This window comes from Mesoplodon bidens (assembly GCF_964165515.1).
Source record: "Mesoplodon bidens genome assembly, chromosome: 5".
Classification (NCBI taxonomy): Eukaryota; Metazoa; Chordata; class Mammalia; order Artiodactyla; family Ziphiidae; genus Mesoplodon; species Mesoplodon bidens.
Window position 1 is genome coordinate 140,782,141 of NC_138161.1, and position 25,188 is coordinate 140,807,328.

Here is a 25,188-nt window from a genome sequence, read left to right on the forward strand (position 1 = left end):
TTTAAAGTCTATTTTATCTGATATGAGTATTTCTACTTCAGCTTTCTTTTGAAGATATTTTCTCAGGTCCTTTCTCTCTCTCTTCTCCTTCTGGGACCCGTATAATGTGAATGTTGGTGTGTTTAATGTTGTCCCAGAGTTCTCTAAGGCTGTCTTCATTTCTTTTCATTCTTTTTTCTTTATTTTGTTCCGTGGCAGTGAATTCCCCCATTCTGTCTTCGAGCTCACTTATCCGTTCTTCTGCCTCAGTTATTCTGCTGTTGATTCCTTCTATTGTATTTTTCATTTCAGTTATTGTTCATCTCTGTTTTTCTTTAATTCTTCTAGGTCTTTGTTAAACATTTCTTGCATCTTCTTGATCTTTGCCTCCATTCTTTTTCCAAGGTCCTGGATCATCTTCACTCTCATTATCCTGAATTCTTTTTCTGGAAGGTTTCCTATCTGCACTTCACTTACTTGTTTTTCAGGGGTTTTATCTTGTTCCTTCATCTGGTACATAGCCCTCTGCCTTTTCATCTTGTCTATCTTTCTGTGAATGTGGTTTTTGTTCCACAGGCTGTAGGACTGTAGTTTTTTCTTGCTTCTGCTCTCTCCCCTCTTGGTGAAGGAATTTTGCAGTACTCATTCTGCTTTCTCTCTGAGTATTGTCATTAACGTTATCATTGGAACCTTTTTTTTTTTCTTTTGCAGTTGTTAAATTGTGTTTGTCTTGTTACAAGGAATGTAACTTTAATTTTTGCCCCTCTGATTTTGGTCTCTTTGAATTAGTTTCGAGCCACTGATCCTAAGGTGAATGATACAACATAATACTAACAATAAATACTTAACAAAAGTAAATGCTGTAGCAGAAGTGAAGTAAAAATATATTTGCTCAGATTTGGAAGCATCCCATTAACTGTTACCCGAGGGAAATTGAACAGCACAGCTCTGCTAGCATAGAGTTGTGTTGTGGGATTTTTGTAGACAATTTTATTAATTTTGGGAAATGCATGTGAGCAAACCACCTGTAGGTCACTAGAGACCACCTTTTAAGAAATACTGTTTTAATTTCTTTCACATCAAGCAAACAAGACTGATGATTTATGCTGTGAATACAGGCATGGCTGTTCCTTTTGTTGGAAAGAAAGTGGTCTCACTATAAATTAATATGTCATCAATTATTGAGATTTTGTGTTTTGTTGTTGTTTGTTTTTGTTTTTTGCCACACGGCATGCGGGATTCTAGTTCCCCAAGCAGGGATCAAACCCATGTCCCCTGCAGTGGAGGTGCAACGTCTTGACCACTGGACCACCAGGGAAGTCCCTTGAGTGCTTTTTTTATGTAAAGTGCTATGCAAAGTTCTTTTCTGTATGTGCTGTTTTATTTAATCCTTTAACTTTGCAGGGTGGAAGGTTCTTATTCATAAATTAGTTATCCAAGGTTATGAAGTCCAAGCTATACAAAAAATATGTTAGTGAAACAATATTACAAAAAGAACTACTTAGTGTTTCAATAATAAATCTTTGTGGATCTGGATATTAATGAACTTTATATTAGATTAAAGAGAATGACAGAATGACGGGTTCAGTGGCTTAAGATTAGACTTTATTTTAAATATTCAAAATAGAAAAAGTAACATTTACATACTAGATAATTTTATGAAATGATTCCTTTATTGAATTTGAAATTTATACTTTGGAGCTATGTCTTTTAAGATCTTAGGATAGTAATCTGGTTTTTGGAGGGGAATTTAGTAATATTATATATTTCATTTAAATTTGTACAATTTTAAAATTAAAAAAATTTTTTTTATTTTTGCCATGCCATGTGGCTTGTGGGATCTTAGTTCCCTAGCCAGTGATGGAACCCGGGCCCCCTGCAGTGGAAGTGTGGTGTCCTAACTACTGGACTGACAGGGAATTCCCTGTACTATTTCAGTTTTAGATATATACTTTCCTTTTCAGGATATTTACTGTGATTACCAGCTGTTTGTGCATTATAGGTTGCTTGTTGGGAAAAGTTTTAAAAGAGAGGAGTTGCTTAAGCAATACAGGAGTTAGTCTTGTCAGTGTCTAGGTTAGACACAGAAGCCGTCTTTTGGTATATTAAGTGTTGTGGTTTTAAAAAATTGCTCTGCATCCATAGAGATTGAAATAAATCTGGCTTATAAGAAATATACTTGTTTTACAGAGGCATATTAAGTATTTATAAATGTATTCTGTTTATATTAACATTAACTACTAAGAATGAAAATCTGACGTTTGGAAATACTGATGAACACCAACATATTAAGAATAGCTAGCCTAGCTCTAACCTGAGTTCTTCCTTTGGACTATTCTAAGTGTCTTGAATAATAGAACTTTTAAAAAAAGTATATAATCTGTATGCTCTCATTAATGAAACATTGAAAAAAGCAAATATTTATTTATAGTTACTTTTGAACTATATTAGTATATTTCCTTCCATCTTTAATTTCTTTCTTTCTTTTGTTCTTTCAGTTTTGTTGAGATATAATTGACATCCAGCACTGTATAAGTCGTACAATGTAATGATTTGACTTATATACATCATGGAATGATTACCACAGTAGATTTAATGAAAACTTGTTATCTCATATTGACACAATATTAAAGAAATAGAAAAAATACACGTTTTTTCCTTATGAGAACTCTTAAGATTTACTCTCTTAACAACTTTCATATATAATGTATAGTAGTGTTAGTTATTTTCATCATGTGTACATTACATCTCTAGTACTTATTCATCTTATAACTGGGAGGTTATACTTTTGACTAACTTCATCTAATTCCCCCTTCCTCCCTTTCCCCCTCCCAGCCTCTGGTTTTCCAGCCTAAATTTCCATGCATTAGATTATACTTACGATTTTTTCCTTTTTACAGTTAACAGAATTCTAATTATACTTTTTGTACTGCTTTACATTTTACTCTATCCATATCATCTATAAACATGTCCATAGTATTGTACACATATGACAGACTTCAGTATAAATAGCTGCTTAATATGCCATCAAATGGGTATATCATTGTTTGTCTAACTGTTTCTTGATATTTGGACCGTTAGGTTATTTGCAAGTTTGTCACATTTGTATGTTTTTGCTTTGTGTATGAAAATTTTCCTGAACTCAAGTTTTTAAATAGGTAAATTACTGGGTTAGTAGGTTTAAAAAGTTTTCAAGGCTCAGTGCATATTTGCAAATATTTTCTAAAGGCTATTTAGAGTGCCACCTTCTTCTTCTTCTTCTTCTTCTTTTTTTGCCGCACCACGCGGCATGCAGGATCTTAGTTCCCCGACCAGGGATCAAAAACCATGCCCTCTGCAGTGGAAGCGTGGATTCGTAACTACTGGATCGCCAGGGAAGCCCCCACCTTCTATTTTAAGAGGATAAATTTGAATGTTATTTCAATATAAATGATAAGGTATACAGTACTGTTTTAGCAGTTATTCTTTAATAATTTGTAGAATTACTTTAGAGAGACCTTTTACATGGAATTACAATGATTCAGATAAAATAACCATCTTTATCAAATGGAGTTCTATATTGTTCAGTTTTTCAGTGTTCAGTATAATGCATACTTCATTGTAAACAAATCAGCAAACAAGGCTGATTTCTTGTCTTTGAACAGTAGAAGTGGGGGAAGGGGAAGGACAGAAACCCAGATAAATCAAAATCCCGTCACTTAAATTGTCTGTGATTGAAACCTGAAGGTTGAGATAATAAATGTGGTGTTCATGATAAGTACATTGCCCCTTCCAGTTCTTTTATGAACATTAACCTGTCTTCTAGCTATATCTTATAATAGTAAAGAAATAAATACTAGGTAAATACTGTTGCATTTAATATTTTAAAAAAATTCACTTTCAATCTCTCTTAAATTTTTTTTCCATGATTTTCCAAAGAAGTTTTTGTGTGAACTACTTGTTCATCTAACAAGTTTATGTTGGTTTCTACTTATCACTTGATTGAAAGAAGTAAAATCCTGTAGTTCTGCTGGCACATTGCTAGGGAAGCTGAGAATATCTAAACCCTTTCCTCTCTTTCTGCTAGTGAACAATTGACAGGATATGGGTTTGTAATTACAGTCTAAGTGTTTAGTTGAGCTAATTGTCACTACTGAAGTTCCTGTGCCCTCTGATAGCTTCCTTGAAAGTTGTTTTCATAAGTAGTTTCATGCTTGTCCTCAACCTTTGATCATTTGCTTAATGCTCAAACAAAAGAGTGATACCAGACTGAGGTACCATCTTGTGCTTGCTGTACTAGGTTAACCCTGTGCTAGAGTCACCCTGTGAAGAACATTTCCTTTAAAAGAAGGAAAAAAAAAAAGGTAAAGAAAAAATAAGTACAGAGTATGTTAATTGCGTGGAAAAAAAATCTTACTTCCATCCTGGCTCTGTTTTTGTGTTACCTGGGTAATTTACTTGATTCATCTGGGCCTTAGTTTCCTTATCTTTAAAATAGGAAGGGTCTGTCACTCCTAAGGTACCTTCCAAACTGAAACTCTGAGTTACTTCTCAGGCTGGACTCTTGTGTGTGATGGTCCTATAAAATAAGGGTGACTAAGGGAAATAGGAACCAGAATATATTTATTTTCAATTATGTAGCAGTAATTTCATTTTCTTCAGAATATCTTTATAAAAGATTTATCTGTTACCACGTGGTTTGTTACCTTATTTGTTTAGCAACAGTGTCAGTTTTAGATCAGATAAAGGACATACTTTTTTTTTTTTTTTTTTGCGGTATGCGGGCCTATCACTGTTGTGGCCTCTCCCATTGCGGAGTGCAGGCTCAGCGGCCATGGCTCACGGGCCCAGCCGCTCCGCGGCATGTGGGATCTTCCCAGACCGGGGCACGAACCCGTGTTCCCTGCATCGGCAGGCGGACTCTCAACCACTGCGCCACCAGGGAAGCCTAGGACATACTATTTTTAATTACAGCACAGCACATTTTGTGAGTATGCCCCCTCTCTCAATACTTACCTTAAAAGTTATGTGTATAGGGGTGGGATAAGGAGGATGGGAGCGAGGCTCAGGAGGGAGGCTCAAAGAGGGAGGGGATATGGGAACATATGTATACATATGGCTGATTCACTTTGGTGTACAACAGAAACTAACAGTATTGTGAGGCAATTATACTCCAATAAAGATCTATAAAAAAAAAGAAAATATTGTACAGTACAGAGAAATACAGCCATTATTTTGTAATAATTTCAAATGGAGTGTAATTGAGTATAATATATAAAAACATTGAATCACTATGTTGCACACCTGAAACATTATATTGTAAATAAACTATACTTCAGTTTAAAAAAATAAAATTAAAGGTTAAAAAAAGAAAAAAATGTATATGTGTACATATAGCTGATTCACTTTGCTGTACAGTAGACACTAACACAACATTGTAAAGCAACTATACTCCAATAAAAATTTTTTAAAAAGTGTTATGCAAGAAGCTCTTAAGTGCTACAAGTTACCCTGTAGTTTTTTGTTTTGTTTTGTTTTTTAAAGGAATTTTAAAATTAATTAATTTTTGCCTGAGTTGGGTCTTCGTTGCTGCGTGCAGGCTTTCTCTAGTTGCAGCAAGTGGGGGCTACTCTTCGTTGCGGTCTGCGGGCTTCTCATTGCAGTGGCTTCTCTTGTTGCGGAGCACGTGCTCTAGGCACGCAGACTTCAGTAGTGGCGCATGGGCTTAGTTGCTCCATGGCATGTGGGATCTTACCAGAGCAGGGCTCGAACACATGTCCCCTGCATTGGCAGCTAGATTTTTTTTTTTTTTTTACATCTTTATTGGAGTATAATTGCTTTACAATGGTGTGTTAGTTTCTGCTTTATAACAAAATGAATCAGTTATACATATACATATGTTCCCATATCTCTTCCCGGCAGGCGGATTCTTAACCACTGTGCCACTAGAGAAGTCCTGTTTTGTTTTGTTTTTTTTAAAACTATGGACTTCATTTAATAATAGTACATTGGTTCATCACTTGTATCAAATGTGTTGCACTAATATGAGGTAATAATAGGGGAAGCTGTGGAGGAGACTTTCTGCTCAATTTTTCCATAAACTTCTATCAATTATTTTGAAAAAACTGTAAATCATCAAGACATAGAGGAATGAGGCGTCTCTTAACTTGGGGGGCCAGTTTTTCTTTCTAAAATGTTAGAACTGGTGCACCTCTCTTTCTTTACTGATTAGAAAGGAACTAGGAGGAATTGAGAAGAGAACCATTATTCTCCTGTATCAGACAGAAATAAAAGTGAATTGTAGCCATCAGTTCCTTTATGCACACTCCAAGCTGGGAGATACAGGAGAAAAAATATCCTTCTTTCACTTTTCTGCCGGGTAATAGATGGCTTATATTCTTTTTTTAAATTTTTTTAAATTAATTTTTATTGGAGTATGGTTGCTTTACACTGTTGTGTTAGCCTCCACTTCATAACAAAATGAATCAGCCATACACTCCCCTGTAGTTTTAGACTACCCCATCAGTATGTTTAGTAAGGGTCTTGAAAACTAAGAGCCAATTATACTGGCCTTACATTTCTCTGATTGGTTAGGGGGCTGAAGTTTTCTTGACTTAGAGCTTCTCTTACCCTTCAAGAATTAGCCAAAGACAACATAGCCAAATATGAGAAACACTATTGATTGTCAAGTAGAAATGTATGGGAAATTACGTTCATTATTGTTTTAAATACAGACTACAGTTAGGTCTAGATGAATTGTGGAGACCCCATTAATCCTTTGAGAAATAGTAGGAATTGTCCTAGAGCAGGGGTTCTGAAACTGGACAGTGTGAAATCCCCCCCACTATAAGATGCTTTTGAAATGTGTAGGGGGTGATATTGTTGTACCTGTTGCTGATACAGTGACTGGGGGAGGTGCTACTATTATGTAATGGTTAAAAGTCTTATTATTATCTGAGCCTAGATCTGAACTTTATTTACATAAAAATATAATACACAGCATTTTTTACATGATTTTAATACATTAATTTTGGAAGATATAAACTTGGAAGATAAAGATTTGTAAAATCAGTGGCGCCAGTGGCTTTTATGGCATTTGATCAGTCTGCATTTGTAGTCGTCACATCCATGGTGATTCTATGTATAGATTCAAACCTCTGACTACTTCATTGTGTAGGGGTATGGTTATGTCCAAGTATTCACATACTGAAATATACAGTCTTATTTTCTTTTATTTTCCCTTTATATTATAATTAGGACATTATATGAGTATATGTATATACGTGCATATATGTATGTAAATTATATGAATAATTTCATTTCAGATTTTTTAAGTATTTGTAAAATACTTATTGAGAAAGAATATTGAATATGAAGATTGAAAACCAGTCTCTTAGGTAGTATTTAACTTAAAGTACTTTGAAAACCTTGAGAAGTGGTCTAATAAAAGTGCTTTTATTAAAGTGACACACAAGTACAGCCTATATGTTAGGCTGTAATTACGTGGTATATGTCTATCTGTAGTGTTTATAAAGTCTGACAACCATTCTAACTCAGTTATTAGTAACTTATTAATATGGTAATACCAAGGTAGAAATTTAGGTACCTGGACGTAACCTTTCATTACAGTTCACTTTCAGTATCTACAGAGGTTTGGTTCCAGGAGCCCTCACAGATACCAAAATCTGCCAGTGCTCAAGTCCCTCATATAAAATGGTGTAGTATAATGAATACAGTCATTATCCTGTATCTGTGAAATTTTGATACGTGGTTGGTTGAATCTGCGGATGTGAAAGCCATGGATACAGAGGGCCTACTGTATTCCCTTTGATAATTCACTCCTTTTTGAGAAAAACATTTCTAGGTTTCATTTAAACACAGTATTGCTTTTCAAGCATCATCAGTATTTTGATGAATCATTAGAATCTTTCTGATGATTTTATGTCAGAAAGTTGATATTTTCAATATGAGAATTTTGTCCTTGAAATAGAAGATAGAGGGATAAACAGCAAGGTCCTACTATATAGCACAGGGAACTATATTCAATATCCTGTGATAAACCATAAAGGAAAAGAGTATGAAAAAGAATGTACTTGTATGTATAACTGAATCACTTTGCTGTACAGTAGAAATTTACACAACATTGTAAATCAACTATACTTCAATAACTTAAAAAAAAATTAAAGATAGGGGAATTGATTTTGGAGATTGGTGTGATGTTGCTTTAATAAGCAAAGAGCATGGTTAACTGTAAAGCTAAAGGATTAATCTTTACGATGCATTTTGAGATGGCAGGAGAGAAATACTTGACCCTTGCAATTTACTTTGCCGGTTCCTAATACTATTTATTGATTGATTGATTGATTGATTGATAGCTAGCTAGCTGCGTCGGGTCTTTGTTGCGGCCCGCGGGTGTCTCTCTAGTTGTGGCACATGGACTCCAGAGCACGTGGGCTCTGTAGTTGTGGCACGTGAGCTCTAGAGCGCGTGGGCTCTGTAGTTGTGGCGCATGGGATCTTAGTTCCCTGACCAGGGATTGAACCCACATCCCCTGCATTGGAAGGCGGATTCTTAACCACTGGACCACTTGGAAAGTCCCTAAATCACATTTTAAAGGGGGATTTCCCTGGCGGTCCAGTGGTTAACGCTCTGTGCTTCCACTGCAGGGAGCATGGGTTCGATCCCTGGTCGGGAACTAAGATCCCGCATGCCGCGCAGCGCGGCCGAAAGAACAGCAACAACAAAAAAATCACTTTTTTTTTTTTTTTTTTTTTTTTGCGTTACGCGGGCCTCTCACTGTTGTGGCCTCTCCCGTTGCGGAGCACAGGCTCCGGACGCACAGGTTCAGCGGCCGTGGCTCACGGGCCCAGCTGCTCCGCAGCATGTGGGATCTTCCTGGACCAGGGCACGAACCCGTGTCCCCTTCATCGGCAGGCGGACTCTCAACCACTGCGCCACCAGGGAAGCCCCAAAAATCACTTTTTTAATGATCCAATATAATTGTTCTAGTGATTTGCGTAGAATTCGAATTCATTCATTAAGCCAGAAGTAAATATTTATTGAGCCAGAAACAGTAGGAGGTTGGGAAGCTCTCACTAAGCAACAAGCTTCAATATAGTGTGCTCCTGCTTTGACACAGATATGCCCTGGTGCTTGGGTGCACAGAGGAGTATTAGGGGTAGATTCCAAGAGTCTAGAAGACTAAGAGTTGGTCAGGACATATGTAGCTGAGGATGACCTAGGGAGAGGGATGATAGGTTAAAGGTAGGAGGCAGGAGAGAGTATGGGAAATGCTGGCAAGTATCAGCAGTTCAGCAAGGCTGGATTAAGGCTAGTATGTGTGGGAGTGTTGAATGACATATCTAGAAAGTAAGGAAGGTAGGGGCCCATGAATTCATTCTTGTAATTCATTTTAGGTATGACTACTTCACCAAGAAATTCTTAAATCTGCCATAGTGGTTTTGCCTCTAATACCCGAGAAGTTTAGAAGTTGAATCTGGGGAGTTGATGCCGTTGGGTAGTGAGGTGCAATATGTCTCCTTGAAAAGGTTGCTGCTCTGGGCTCCAGAGGCTCAGGAAGTCTCATCATTTCCAGTTGTCTGGTAAGGGTGAGGTCTCAGAGTTTTTGTTTTTATAGTTTCGTGCTCCTGTATTAATATGGATATTCATCAGGTGATTTGGCTTCAGTTGTGAGAATCTTGCCAAAAATCTATGCTGAAGAAACCAGGGGAGTATACAGCTTTATCTTGATTGTATGTGACAGTTGGCTGATGTTTCATAAACTCATCTCAGTTTTAAATGCTAACTTTAGTTTGTCCTGTCAGCTTTTGTTGACAACTCCTACCTCATATGTAGTACTTGGTGTTCAGGAGATGGCTTTCCCCTGTTTGTCTTTGCATAGTGGTATTTGAAGGTAAGCAAAGCATGGTCTTTAAAATTAGATGTAGCATGTTTTCATTCCTCAAATATTTCTTGAATGCCTAATACTTGGAAAGTTGAGAAGCTCCTCCACTGAAGACAATCTCTAAAGGCTGTTCTGCAGTGATTTGCCTAAAGCATTTCTAGGATCAGCGACAGTTAATGACATCTGTAGTAACTTTGTGTAGTTTTGTTCTTGTCTGTGAAAGTTTATCCGTTTAGAATTTCTGTGTATAATGATTTCTCTGTACACTGTGGTGAGAGACAGTATTTTAAGAAGCATGGCACAAGACCTCAAGGAGCTTACAGTCACCGTAATGTGGTTTATTATGGTTAAATGTCTCAGGCTCTTTTTATGGTGCTTTAGTAGTTATTATGTAGAGTGTGGTGTTGGGCTCACCCTCTAGAGTTAGACCCAACTTCAAATCCTAGGACTGCTGCTTTTTATCCGTGAGAGCTCAGAGTTTCTAAGTCTCAGGTACTTCTTGAGGAGGAGTCGTATTACCACAGGGTAGTAGTAAGGATAACATATAGTAACACGTGTAAGACTTCAGTAGGATGCTGACACATAGTAAGTACTTACCTTTAGGTGTTACAAATTCTATTATCTTGTGAGCTTTTTTTTTTCCTTTTTTTTTTTTAATCGTTGGAGTAGGGATAATAGTGTTTGGTCTTAAGTTCATTAAACAATTACAAATGGCTACTACCTGCTAATCACTTTTGGGGAAACAAAAGTAGTTGAATGTATGTGGCTCACAGCTCAAAAGAACTAACAGTTTTTGAATTAAAAAAAAACTAATAAGTAGCCACAAACATTGGGCTTATTATATTCCAGGCATTCTTTACTCAGTGTTAATAAGTATGCTATGAGGAAGTTACTGTTGTTTTCACCATTTCACAGATAAAGGAATTTAAGTAGGAAGAAGACATGTGATTTGCCCAAGATCTCTCTGCTAGCGCATGATGGAGCCAGGTTTTACAACTAAGCTGTTAGACTCTAAGAACACAGTCTTTAATCGTTGTTCCGTTCTGCCTACAGAAACAAGGCTTGCACATCTGAAAGATTCAGGACCTTTATGACAGTGTCAGTGTGGTGGATCTAGGCTGTGGGGTGTAAGAGTTAGGAGGGAGGAATCAGTAATGGCCAGAATGTTCAGTAAAGGGAGAAAGCTGTCATTTAGCAGAACTTGCAATATGTCAGGCTCTCACATATTAGCTCCTTCATTTGTCACAGTGTTCCCAGGAGGAGCATTTTATTATGAATCCCTTTTTTAGTTAATGGAGGCTCAGGAAGTTTAAGTGACTTACCAAAATTCACATAGCTGGTAAATGGTACAGATGGGATTTTTAAAAAATCTTTATTTATTTATTTAAGTTAGTTATTTTTGGCTGCGTTGGATCTTCGTTGCAGTGCGCGGGCTTCTCATTGCAGTGGCTTCTCTTGTTGCGGAGCATGGGCTGTAGGCGCGTGGGCTTCACTAGTTGTGGCACATGGGCTTCAGTAGTTGTGGCTCGCGGGCTCAGTAGTTGTGGCTCGCAGGCTCTAGAGCGCAGGCTCAGTAGTTGTGGTGCGTGGGCTTACTTGTTCCGTGGCATGTGGGATCTTCCCGGACCAGGGCTCAAACCTGTGCCCCCTGCAGTGGCAGGTGGATTCTTAACCGCTGCGCCACCAGGGACGTCCTTAGATGGGATTTAACAAAACCTTTTTTACGAAAATAGCAAACATATACAAAAACAGAGGAGTAATACAGTGTACTCCTCATCACCCAGCTTCAGTAAATACCAACATTTTGCCTCTCATTTCATCTATTTCTGTCACTTTTAAAAACAGTTTTATTGAGGGATAATTGACTTAAAGTAAACTGCACATATTTAAAGTATATAATTTGATATATTTTGACATATGTACACACCCCTGAAACCATCATCACCATAATCAAGGTAAATAAACATATCCACCACTCCCAGGAGTTTCCTTGTGTCCCTTTGTAATCCCTCCTCCTTACCTCTTCCTGCTTCCCTGCCCTCTCCCACACAAGGCAGCCACTGATCTGTCACTATAGACGAGTTTACATTTTCTAGACTTTTATATAAATGGAGTCATACAGTATGTACTCTTTTTGTCAGGCTTTTTTCAGTCAGCATAATTATTTTGAGATTCATCCACATTGTTGAATGTGTCTGTAGTGGATTTTTGTTTGTTTTTGCTTTTTTGAGTGTGTAGTATTCCATTGTATGAGTGTACCACTTTTTAAAAAATTCATTCACTTGTTGATGGACATTTGAATTTTTACCAATTCGGGGCTAGTATAAATAAAGCTGCTATGAACAGTTATGTACAAGTTTTTACATGGATATATGCCTTCATTTCATTTAGGTATATATTTAGAAGTGGGATGACTTGATCATATGGTAGGTGTATGTTAAGAAACTGCCAAACTGTTTTCCAAAGTAGCTCTAGTGTTTAACATTCCCACCAACAGTGTATGAGAGTTCCAGTTCCTCTTCTTCCTTGTCTACACTTGGTATGGTTGGTCTTTTTAATTTTAGCCATGTAAGAGGTGTGTAGTGGTGTCTTACTGTTGTTTTAATTTATATGACTAATGATATTGAGCCCTTTTATCATCCATCTATCTCCTTTGATAGCCTCTGTTCAAATCTTTTGCCAATTTAAAAAAACTGAGCTGTTTTTCTTTTTTTTTTTTAAACAAATTTAGGAATTCAAGATTTTCTTTTTTTATTTTTATTTATTTTCGGCTGTGTTGTGCATCTTCATTGCTGCACGTGGGCTTTTCTCTAGTTGCAGCGACCGGGGGCTACTCTTTGTTGCAGTGTGCAGGCTTCTCATTGTGGTGGCTTCTCTTGTTGTGGAGCCCGGTTCTAGGCACATGGGCTTTAGTAGTTGCGGCACGCAGGCTCAGTAGTTGTGGCGCACGGGCTTAGTTGCTCCACGGCATGTGGAATCTTCCTGGACCAGGCCTCAAACCCGTGTCCCCTGCATTGGCAGGCCAACTCTTAACCACTGTGCCACCAGGGAAGCCCTGAGCTGTTTTCTTATTATTGTATGTTGAGAGTTCTTTATGTATTCTGGATACAACTTCTTTATATGATTTGTAAGCATTTTGTCCTGTCTGTGGCTTGTCTTTTTATATATGGACAGTGTCTTCCTTAAGAGCAGAAGTTTTTAGTTTTGGTGATGTTCATTTTATCAATTTTTTATTTTATGAATTGTGCTTATGGTGTCGTATCTAAGAATTCTTTGCCTAATCCAAGATCACAAGATTTTCTCCTATGTTTTCTTCTAGAGGATTTACAGTTTTAGTGTTTACATTTAGGCCTACAATCCATTTTGAGTTTATAATTTTTGATGTGAGATATGGATTGAGCTTCATTTTCTTAGCATATGGATGTCTAGTAATTCCAGCACCATTTGTTGAAAAGACTTTGTTTTTTTTCATCGAATTACCTTTACATCTTTGTTGAAATCAGCTGCCCATTCACGTTTTAAAAAATGGAATAATTTAAAGCAAATGCCAAGCATAGTGTCATTTTATCCCTATATATACTTCATTATGTGTCTCTGACTGATAAAGACTGGTTTTTAGAAACATAACATTCCGTTATTATACCTCACAAAATGAACAGTTTCCTTAAAATTATCTGATATTTAATCCATATTTAAATTTCCCAGGTTGTTTCAAATCAGTCTCCAAAGTTGACCAATAAAGGGTTTTTCTCTATCATTATTGTCTCACATTTGTATATATTTCATGTGTTTCAATCCATGGATGTCATTATTGTTTTTGATGCCCCAAAATGCTTCAAGTTGGCACCTGTCTCTTTTGACACGATACTTGAATGTTTTGAATAAATGGGATTTGAACGTTGTTTTGTTTTTTTGTTTTTTTTAACTTCAGTGCCCATGTTCTTCCCAGGATTATTGTTATGCTTTCTTGAAGGAAGCCCTTAAGGAATAGATGAGACTTAAATGGCCCAGTTGAAGGGTGCATTTGTTGGAATAGTGGTTTGGTACGGGCAGTGTCAACATATCTGTGAACATAGATCTAGCAGCAGGAGGCAAAAGCCACTTGTGGCACAAGAGCCTGGATTGTGGAGTAGTCAGAGAAGCAAAGGAAAACAGGCCAGAGTCATAGCATAAAGGGCCTTGCCAGCTGGTTTGGGGGATTTGGTCCTTTTAATACTTTGGTGGTGGGTCATAGGACTAAGTTCATGACATTTTGTTTCTCTCGTGAGCTTGATAGAAAATTATTTTTGAAGGAATGCCCTCTTGATTGCCTTTTTTTTTTTTTTTTTTTGCGGTACGCGGGCCTCTCACTGTTGTGGCCTCTCTCGTTGCGGAGCACAGGCTCCGGACGCGCAGGCTCAGCGGCCATGGCTCACGGGCCCAGCCTCTCCGCGGCATGTGGGATCTTCCCGGATCGGGGCACGAACCCGTGTCCCCTGCATCGGCAGGCGGACTCTCAACCACTGCGCCACCAGGGAAGCCCTGCCATTTTTCATGGAGTTTTCCAAGAAAAATTTGGTTGAAAAAGCGGATATCAATTCTCTAAGTAAAGTCTGGAGAGAATCCCCTGTCGAGTGGTTGTTAACTGGATTTCCCAGGAGCCTGTACTCCTTAAACCTTTCATCTTTCACATGTCATATACTTATTATGTTGAATTTGAATCAGTATGGTATATATACGTAATTTATATAATGATAACCAAAAGTATTTTTAAGTTATGGTGCCTTACTCTTGCTTAACTTAATTGACCTCTTGTTACATTGTTGACTATATTGAAATCCAAGGACTAATTATGGATTAGTGAACTTTATCATGTTTTAGTATAAAATTCGGCTAATTAATTCACTAAGTCTTACTTACTGAATTCTAGAGCCCCATGGTTATGAATGTGCTTCCGCTTCATAATGCCTCCTGCTATGGCAGACATCCTTGACATCTGGGCAGTGGATTCACAGATAGCATCTGATGGCTCCATACCCGTGGATTTCCTTTTGCCCACTGGGATTTATATCCAGTTGGAGGTACCTCGGGAAGCTACCATTTCCTATATTAAACAGGTATGTTATCAGGCTGAATTTCTATAAACATAGCTTACTTACTATATCACTTAGGGGAAAATGTTTCTCCATTTTAGAATGTTATTAATGTAAATCATATGGTAAATGTGAGAGAAGTTTATAAGTCATTATATTTTAAAGATTTTGATCCATACTGTGTCTTGGATCTTGTTTATTGGCTATATAAAACATTCTCATTCTCACTCCCACTCACTTTTAATTTTTTAAAAAATCCACGTGTGATACCTGAATGAAGACAAATTAGCTTATGTTAGCTAGTTTGAAAGCCTTGTTCAGGTTATCAAAAGGAATTTGACATTGTTCTAGAAAGTTTTATTTTGAGGTAAGATCTTTGTACTAATTGTCTTTGAGCTTATCACATTTCTTTTTCCTCAAGTGATTTTTTGTTGGTTGTCTCTTCTCTCCTTTTCCTTCCCTTTCTGATCCCCATTTTCTGTCCCGATCCCCACTATTTTTCATGGTCACTCTGGGGGAATAAAAGGTTTTCTGCTGTTCAATAGATTTTTTTTCCCCCAGTAATGAATGCTATGTGCTCCTTTGAAAGCAAATTCTTTCACATAACAAGGCTTGCATGTTTTGTTGGATGATTTTTTTCAAGCGAATTGGTGAGTACTATTGATTTGTGAAGATTATGACTTGTAAGTAAAATTATTTTCCTAAACTTTCTCTTTAATGTTTTTCAAATAGCTGAACCCAATGTGGAAATTGGGGTTTATAACATATTTAAGAAAAAGTATTTATGACAAACCTTTTTAAAGCGCTTGACTTCGGACAGCCTTTTAACTCTTTTCCAAGCTTCTTCATTAGGGAGACATAAGAATTCTAGAACTGCATAATCCCTGAAGTGAAAAGGGATCACTTTTTAATTGTTTTGGGCACCCTACAGGGGCAGAGAGTGCACTTACTTTTATAGTCACAAGTGACAGGTATGGATGCCTGTGGCTATAGCTGAAGCTGAATTAACCATTGAAACCTTGCTCCTTTAAAAAAAACTTATTGTTGCAAAATATGTATAACATAAAACTTACCGTAAGAGTCATTTTTAGGCACACAGTTTCTTGGTATTAAGTATATTCGCAGTGTTGCCCAATCCATCACCACTATCCATTTCCAGCACTTTTCATCATCCTAAACACAGACTCTGTACTTAGTAAATAATAAACTTCCCCTCTCCTAGTCCCTGGTAATCTCTATTCTAGTTTCTGTCTATATGAATTTGTTTATTCGAGCTACCTCATGTAAGTGGAATCACACAGTAGTCGACCTTTTGTGTCTGCTTTTCTCAATTAGCATAATATTTTAAAAGTTCATTCATGTTCTTACAGGTATCTAAATTTCATTCATTTTTAAGACTGAATATTATTTCATTGTATGGATATACCACATTTTGTTTATTCATTCATCTTTTGATGGACATTTTGGTTATAATCATCTTTTGTCTTTTGTGAATAATGCTGCTCTGAACATTGGTGCACAAGTATCTGTATGAATCCCTGCTCTCCATATGTTGGATCATATGGTAATTCTGTTTTAACTTTTTAAGAAACTGCTAAACTTTTTTTTTTTTTTTTTTACAATGACTGTACCATTTTACTTCCCCACCAGCAATGCAAAAGGGTTCCAGTTTCTCAAAATGCTAGCCAACACTTGTTTTCCTTTTTTTTTTAAAGTAATAACCATTCTTATGGCTGTGAAGTGGTACCTCATTTTAGTTTTTATTTGCATTTCCCTAATGGCTAATGATTTCAAGCATCTTTTAATGTTCTTATGGACCATTTGTAGAATTGCCTGTTCAAGACCATTGCCTATTTTTTAATTCAATTGTTTTTTGTTGTTGAGTCATGGGAGTTCTTTAATGTATTCTGGATGGTAATCTCTTATCAAACATATAATTTGAAAATAATTTCTCCTATTCTGTGAGTTGCCTTTTCACTCTCATAATAGTGTGCTTTGATACAGAAAAGTTTCTAATTTTGAAGAAGTCCAATTTACCTATTTTTTGTTATTTTTTTTTGCCTAGCATCAGTTTCTCTCTCTCTCTTTTTTTTTTTTTTTTTTTTGTGGTACGTGAGCCTCTCACTGTTGTGGCCTCTCCCGTTGCGGAGCACAGGCTCCAGACGCGCAGGCTCAGCAGCCATGGCTCACGGGACCAGCCACTCTGTGGCATGTGGGATCTTCCCGGTCCAGGACACGAACCTGTGTCCCCTGCACCGGCAGGTGGACTCTCAACCACTGCGCCACCAGGGAAGCCCCTCTTGTTTGTTTTATATAACTGAATCTGAGGATTGGCCACAATTTTTATCCCTCAGCTGTTGGCTTTTGTCCTGGTTGCAGTTAAAATATGTAATCCACCTTGTGTTTGTGTGGTGACCTTTTATATGATCTCATCCAGGAGACTTCAGGGGAGATCATGAGAAATTGATTCTGCTCATCCTGACAGGACAGTGCTAGTTAATGGAGATAACTCTGGTGAATAGAAAAGAATTCAGGACAAAAATAATGTAAATTTTGTATGGGGGTGATAGATGATACATACTTTAAATGTTCTTTTTTTTAATTAGAAATTATTTATGTTCACAAGAATGCTAAATATGGAAGTCTTCAGTGATTCTTATTCTCCATAGATTTTCACATTTAATACTTTTGTTTATATAAATGCTTTGTTTGCATTATACCATTATATTACTTTACAAAAATGGGTTAAATACCGTTCATATTCTCTTACAATTTGCTATTTTTAAAAGAGACCAACCTTACTATATCTCATATAGCTTTCCATGTTACCATGTTTTTCTGTTTTATTTTTATAGTTCTGTAATATTCCGTAATTCACTTAACTGATCCCTTATTGCTAAGCATTTTGCTTGTCCTCGGTTTTTGAGTTTTCCAAAGAGTGCTGCAGTGAGCATCCTTGTAGATATATCTTTGTACACTTGAGCAAGTATTTCCATTTCAGAAAATGTCTTATTACTTTTTCCTGCAGATGTTATGGAAACAAGTTCATAATTACCCAATGTTTAACCTCCTTATGGAAATTGACTCCTATATGTTTGCATGTGTGAATCAAACTGCTGTATATGAGGAGCTTGAAGATGAAACAAGAAGACTCTGTGATGTCAGACCTTTTCTTCCAGTTCTCAAATTAGTGACAAGAAGTTGTGACCCAGGGGAAAAATTAGACTCAAAAATTGGAGTCCTTATAGGAAAAGGTAATTTAAAAAATTCTTATTTTGAATTTTTAACATGTTTGTTGTTATCTGTATAAACATGTAGTCAGTATGATCTAAGACGTTGCTTTGCAAGGTGTGGTCCGTGGACCAGTGCTGGTCTGTACATTGTTACCAGTCTGAGATAAAGTAAGTATAGAAATCGAGAATAAACTTCTGTAGCAATGTGATATTGCCACAACATCCAAGGGTGTGTGTAATTTTTTATCTTTTTCTTTTCCAGTGACTTATTTTTTTTTAATTTATTTTATTGAAGTATAGTTGATTTACAATGTTGTGTTAATTTCTGCTGTATAAAGAAGTGTTTCAATTATGCATAAATATACATTCTTTTCCATTATGGTTTATCACAGGATACTGTATATAGTTCCCTGCACTATACAGTAGGACTTGTTGTTTATCCATTCTGTATATAATAGTTTGCATCTGCTAATCCCAAACTCCCAATCCATCCATCCCCCTCCCCTCCCCCTTGAAAAACCACAAGTCTGTTCTGTATGTCTGTGATCTGTTTCTGTTTTGTAGATAAGTTTATTTGTGTCATATTTTAGATTCCACATATAAGTGATATCATATGGTGTTTGTCTTTCTCTTTCTGACTTACTTCACTTAGTATGATAACCTCTTGGTCCATCCATGTTGCTGCAAATGGCATTATTACATTATTTTTTATGGCTGAGTAGTATTCCATTGTGTATATATACCACATTTTCTTTATCCATTCATCTGTCGACGGACATCTAGGCTGTTTCCATGTCTTGGCTACTGTGAATAGTGCAGCTATGAACATAAGGGTGCATGTATCTTTTTTTTTTTTTTTTCCTTTGTGGTACGCGGGCCACCCACCGCTGTGGCCTCTCCCGTTGCGGAGCACAGGCCCCGGACGCGCAGGCTCAGCGGCCATGGCTCACGGGCCCAGCCGCTCCGCGGCATGTGGGATCCTCCCGGACCAGGGCACGAACCCGTGTCCCCTGCATCGGCAGGCGGACTCTCAACCACTGCGCCACCAGGGAAGCCCACATGTATCTTTTTGAATTATAGTTTTGTTTGGATATATGCCCAGGAGTGGGATTGCTATATCAAGTGCCAACTCTATATTTAGTGTTCTGAGGAACCTCCATATATTGTTTTTCATGGTGGCTGAACCAAGTTAACATTCCCACCAACAGTGTAGGAGGGTTCCCTTTTCTCCACACCCTCTCCAGCATTTGTTATTTGTAGGCTTTTTAATGATGGCTGTTCTGACCAGTGTGAGGTGATACTTCATTGTAGTTTTGATTTGCATTTCTCTAATAGTTAGCCATGTTGAGCATCTTTTCATGTGCTTGTTGGCAATCTATATGTCTAGTGAATTATTTTTATTTTATAAAAGTATTGGTTTTTTGCAAATTTGAAATAAAAAAGTTGTTCCTTTGCCTCAGGTACTTTGAGAAGCCCTTTTTTAGAGATGCACCCTCAGTTTCTTGTGAACTACCTCTGTAGTATGAACGTAATTTATGCACAACTCTCTATGCTAGCCGAGACTTTAAGCTGATTGATGCTTCCATAAATTTTACTCCATAAGTAAAATTATCTTTTAAGTAGAAGTTACTTTTATAGCAAGTCAAGATATATCATGCCCACATTATTCTTTGCATATTAACTTCAGGGAGAATTGTGAGTAACACAATAAACACGGAGCAGTCTCTCTTGCTATAGTAATCTTAGATGTCTAAAGGGCCAGTGGTGTCCTTCCTTAGACAGGGTATTAACTTGAATTTGCATACTGCAAGGGATTACTGAGGAGGAGGCTTAAAGGAGAAAACCAAAAATATCTGAAGAGTGTTGGATCTGGATTGGCTACCTGTATTGATCACATTCACTCTTATAGGATCATATAGTACCATCCCCTTTAAGATAGTAAGTACCTTTAAGATACTATTCTTTGATCTTGACCTACAGTTAATTCAGGCTAGCTAATGATTACACAGTGGGACTAAACTCTTCCCTTTGAGTACTTAAAACAGAAGCTGTTTATTTACTGAATGACACCCTGGTATTTAAAAATGTTTGATTATTTCAGATGATAGCTAGTTTGCTTTGGCAATGACTTTTTCCCCCATTAAATAGGCTTGTAATTGTATACCATACAGATTTTTCAAAAATATATTAATAGCTTCAATAGAAAGCATTCCTTTCTAGTTTTTAGAGCTCCAAAGATTTCTTTTAACTTTTAATTATTCTCCATTAGTAAAAATTTTTCCTTTGAATTAAAGAGTATATGTAAGGGCTTCCCTGGTGGCGCAGTGGTTGAGAGTCCGCCTGCCGATGCAGGGGACACGGGTTCGTGCCCCGGTCCGGGAAGATCCCACATGCCGTGGAGCGGCTGGGCCCGTGAGCCATGGCCGCTGAGCCTGCGCGTCCGGAGCCTGTGCTCCGCAACGGGAGAGGCCACAACAGTGAGAGGCCCGCGTACCGCAAAAAAAAAAAAAAAAAAAAAAAAAGAGTATATGTAAAAGCAGAAAGAATAAAAAAATCACTTATAGTGTTATCCAGGACAAGAAATCCACTGATAATATTTTGATATAGTTCTTTTTAAGCAGTTTTGTGTGCGTGTTTGTGAAAATACTGTTTTTCTGTATTTTTCTGCTGATATTTAGGGAAGCTGAAATATTTGACAATTCGAAAGGTTAGCATCACAGAGAGAGTTAACTTTTATAAGAATATAGGTGTCTTTTTGAGATTTACCATCTTTTCAAAACTTAGATCACTGTGCTCTCTTTGGGTCTTGATCTTCAAAGCATATGGAATCATTAGCCACCATTATCTGTACCTAAGCTTGTCAGATTTACCAAATAAAAGTACAGTAGATCTATGGGATACTCTTAATGCCAAAAAGTCATTCACTATTTATCTAAAATTCAAATAGAACTGGACATACTCTGTGTTTTTTTTGTTAAATTTGACAACTCTAACTTCTCCCTACTAACAGCACAGATATCTAATATATATTAGAATTGAATTTCTCTTTCTATAAACAATGTACCATATTTCATATTTCATTTAGTGTATAAAGCTTATTGTACAAAAATTTTTTTATGCAATGTGCCCTGCAATTTGAATGACTAAGAAAATGCCACGAGTGTTTTATTGCATTGAATTAAACAGTTTATAAGCTCTTAAAATTTATAAATTGTACTTTAGATCCTCAGCAGTTTAGGAAAGCTGGCCTTATGATCATATACACAAATTCAAATGTTAACAGTCATTTAGGAAGTTGGGTAAGTCTGTTTTGATGTTTTAGAATGAAATTTTACTTTAAATACCTAACAAGTCATTTTTTGCAGTTGCTGATTTGTATGTGATGACTACAACCGGGACTTTGTGAGGTCATGCCTCCTGGGAAAACAATGAACAATTATTTCAATTTAACTTCAGGAACAAGTTTGCTGCCTCCTCCTCCCCAGCGAAAACAATAGAACCTTTACAGACAGAACTGCCCTGATGGGTCTAAAAATACCTTTTCCTGAAAGACGATATGCCTAATTATTTCATTTTCTGTTTATTCTCAATAATTATTTATAGAGCTACTGCTGGGGTTCTGATTATTCTCTGTAGTGAAGGTACTTGTTACTCCTGCATTAATTTCTCCAAATACCCAGTAGTAAATCTTGATCAGAGGATTTTGTCAGCATCCTGAAAAAAATATTTGAACACTTCCTTTTTCTCCTCACCTATCTAAAGCTGTGGCATACCTTAAAGTGAAGGAAATACATAGTCTGTAGGATTTTAACAGTATCTTCAATATGAAGAAATTGTTCATTCAGTACATTTTTAATATCAAAAATTTATATTTGACTGTAAACTATACAGTACTCTTAAAATTTAAGATATGCTATCAAATTTTCATACCAAAAGACATATAGGCAATTAACTAGGCTTAAAATTAAATTCCTTAGCCTAACTTTTTATTTTTGGCAAAGTTTCTACTTTTAAGAGATCTTTATAGTAGTTCCCCAATTCAGGCTTCATCCGTTTCTTCCTTTTTCTTTCTTTCTTTTTTCTTCCTTCCTTTCTTTCTTTTTTTGTTTTAATTTTTATTGGAGTACAGCTGATTTACAATGTTGTATTAGTTTCAGGTATACAGCAAAGTGAATCAGTTATACGTACACATATATCCACTCCTTTTTTTTTTTTTTTAGATTCTTTTCCCATATAGGCCATTTCTGAGTATTGAGTAGAATTCCCTGTGCTATACAGTAGGTTCTTATTAGTTATCTATTTTATATATAGTAGTGTGTATATGTCAATCCTAATCTCCCAATTTATCCCTCCCCCTGCCATATCCCCTGATAATCATGTTTGTTTTCTACATCCATGACTCTACTTCTGTTTTGTAAATAAGTTCATTTGTACCTTTTTTTTTTTTAAGATTCCACATATAAACAGTATCATGATATTTGTCTTTCTGTGTCTGACTTACTTCAGTCAGTATGACAATCTCTGGGTCCATCCATGTTGCTGCAAATGGCATTATTTCGTTCTTTTTTATGGCTGAGTAATATTTCAGTGTACATATGTTCCACATCTTCTTTATCTATCCCTCTGTCAATGGATATTTAGGTTGCTTCCATGTCTTGGCTATTGTAAATAGTGCTACAATGAACATTGGGGTGCATGTATCTTTTCAAATTATGGTTTTCTCTGGATATATGCCCAGGAGCGGGATTGCTGGGTCATATGGTAGTTCTATTTTTAGTTTTTTTTTTTTTTTTCTTTTTGCGGTATGCGGGCCTCTCACTGTTGTGGCCTCTCCCGTTGCGGAGCACAGGCTCCGGACGCGCAGGCCCAGAGGCCATGGCTCACGGGCCCAGCCGCTCCGCGGCATATGGGATCCTCCCAGACTGGGGCACGAACCCGTATCCCCTGCATCGGCAGGCGGACTCTCAACCACTGCGCCACCAGGGAGGCCCCCTATTTTTAGTTTTTTAAGGAACGTCCATACTGTTCTCCATAGTGGCTGTACCAGTTTACATTCCCACCAACAGTGTGGGACGGTTCCCTTTTCTCCACACCTTCTCCAGCATTTATTGTTTGTAGATTTTTTGATGGTGGCCATTCTGACCGGTGTGAGGTGATAATGTCATTGTAGTTTTTTTTTTTCTTTTTGCGGTATGCGGGCCTCTCACTGTTGTGGCCTCTCCCGTTGCGGAGCACAGGCTCCGGACGCGCAGGCCCAGAGGCCATGGCTCACGGGCCCAGCCGCTCCGCGGCATATGGGATCCTCCCAGACCAGGGCACGAACCCGTATCCCCTGCATCGGCAGGCGGACTCTCAACCACTGCGCCACCAGGGAGGCCCTCATTGTAGTTTTGATTGCATTTCTCTAATAATTAGTGATGTTGAGCATCTTTTCATGTACTTTTTGGCCATCTGTATGTCTTCTTTGGAGAAATGTCTGTTTAGGTCTTCTCATTTTTTGATTGGGTTGTTTGGTTTTTTGTTATTGAGCTGCATGAGCCGTTTGTATATTTTGGACATTAATCCCTTGTTGGTTGCTTTGTTTGCAAATATTTTCTCCCATTCTGAGGGTTATCTTTTTCTTTTGTTTATGGTTTCCTTTGCTGTGCAAAAGCTTTTAAGTTTAATTAGATCCCATTTGTTTATTTTTGTTTTTATTTTCATTACTTTAGGAGGTGGATCAGAAAAGATCTTTCTTCAATTTATGTCAGAGAGTGTTCTGCCTCTGTTTTCCTCTAAGAGTTTTATAGTATCTGCCCTTACATTTAGGTCTGTAATCCATTTTGAGTTTATTTTTGTGTATGGTGTTAGGGAGTGTTCTAATTTTATTCTCTTACATGTAACTGTCCAGTTTTCCCAGCACCACTTATTGAAGAGACTGTCTTGTCTACATTGTATATTCTTGCCTCCTTTGTTTTGTTGTTGTTGTTTAAAATATTTATTTATTTATTTATGTTATTATTTTTTTTTTCGCGGTACGCGGGCCTCTTACTGTTGTGGCCTCTCCCGTTGTGGAGCACAGGCTCCGGATGCGTAGGCTCAGCGGCCATGGCTCACGGGCCCAGCTGCTCCTCGGCATGTGGGATCTTCCCGGACCGGGGCACGAACCCGTGTCCCCTGCATTGGCAGGCGGACTCTCAACCACTGCGCCACCAGGGAAGCCCTAAAATATTTATTTTGGCTGTGCTGTGTCTTAGTTGTGGCACACAGGATATTTGTTGTGGCACTGCGGGATCTTTAGTTGTGGCATGCAGACTTCTTAGTTGTGGCATGCGGGCTTCTTAGTTGCAGCATGCAGACTGTTAGTTGTGGCATGCATACAGGAACTAGTTCCCTGACCAGGAATCACATCCTGGGCTCCCTGCATTGGGAGCACGGAGTCTTACCCACTGGACCACTAGGGAAATCCACTTGCCTCCTTTCTTATAGATTAGGTAACCATTCATCAGTTTCTTAAAAAGCAGATTGTCAGAGATGGGGATTTAGTGAGTCTGGGATGTATGAAAGAAATCTGTACTTTTCAGTTGACTCTCATAGTTATGTGAAAAGAGTCCCTTATTTATATTATCTTGAAAAAAATTACCAAAACAATAGCAATTGCAATTCAACAGTTTATATTGAGTGTTTATACTTGAGAACCACAGCACTGAACTTGGGTGATGTGGTCTTTGTCTGCTTGGAGCTCACAATCTAGTGGGAAATAATGGATCAGTAAACAGACAGTTACAATACAATGTATAAGCTGCTATAAGTCAAGGAGGGTCATTTAAATCAACTGGGCGAGTCAGGGATTTCCTCTTTGCAGACAAACAGCTAAACCACGACTTAAGCGCTCATTAGGAGTTGAGTAAGTAAAAGGAGATGGAAAAAGGAAAAGCAAGTGGGAATGGCATATAGGAAGGATGGCCTATTCAAGGAATAAAAGAAATTGACTATGATTTGCTTAAGGGGACAGCTAGGATAAGCAGGAAGTCCAGAGAGG

General features: G+C 37.5%; 1 protein-coding gene across 3 annotated transcripts in view; it reads left to right on the forward strand.

Moving 5' to 3' along the window:
• The window catches only part of PIK3CB (phosphatidylinositol-4,5-bisphosphate 3-kinase catalytic subunit beta), a 200,333-nt gene that overhangs the window by 75,501 nt on the left and 99,644 nt on the right, over nt 1-25,188 (forward strand). For 2 of the 3 annotated variants that reach the window (XM_081234606.1, XM_081234607.1), the window contains exons 3-4: nt 14,772-14,958; nt 17,963-18,188. In XM_081234606.1, coding sequence (XP_081090732.1) covers nt 14,788-14,958; nt 17,963-18,188 — 397 coding nt within the window. In that variant the 5' untranslated portion in view covers nt 14,772-14,787. Of the gene's footprint in view, nt 1-14,771; nt 14,959-16,390; nt 16,499-17,962; nt 18,189-25,188 lie in introns of those variants that run through there. The other variant, XM_081234608.1, reaches the window with a different exon arrangement.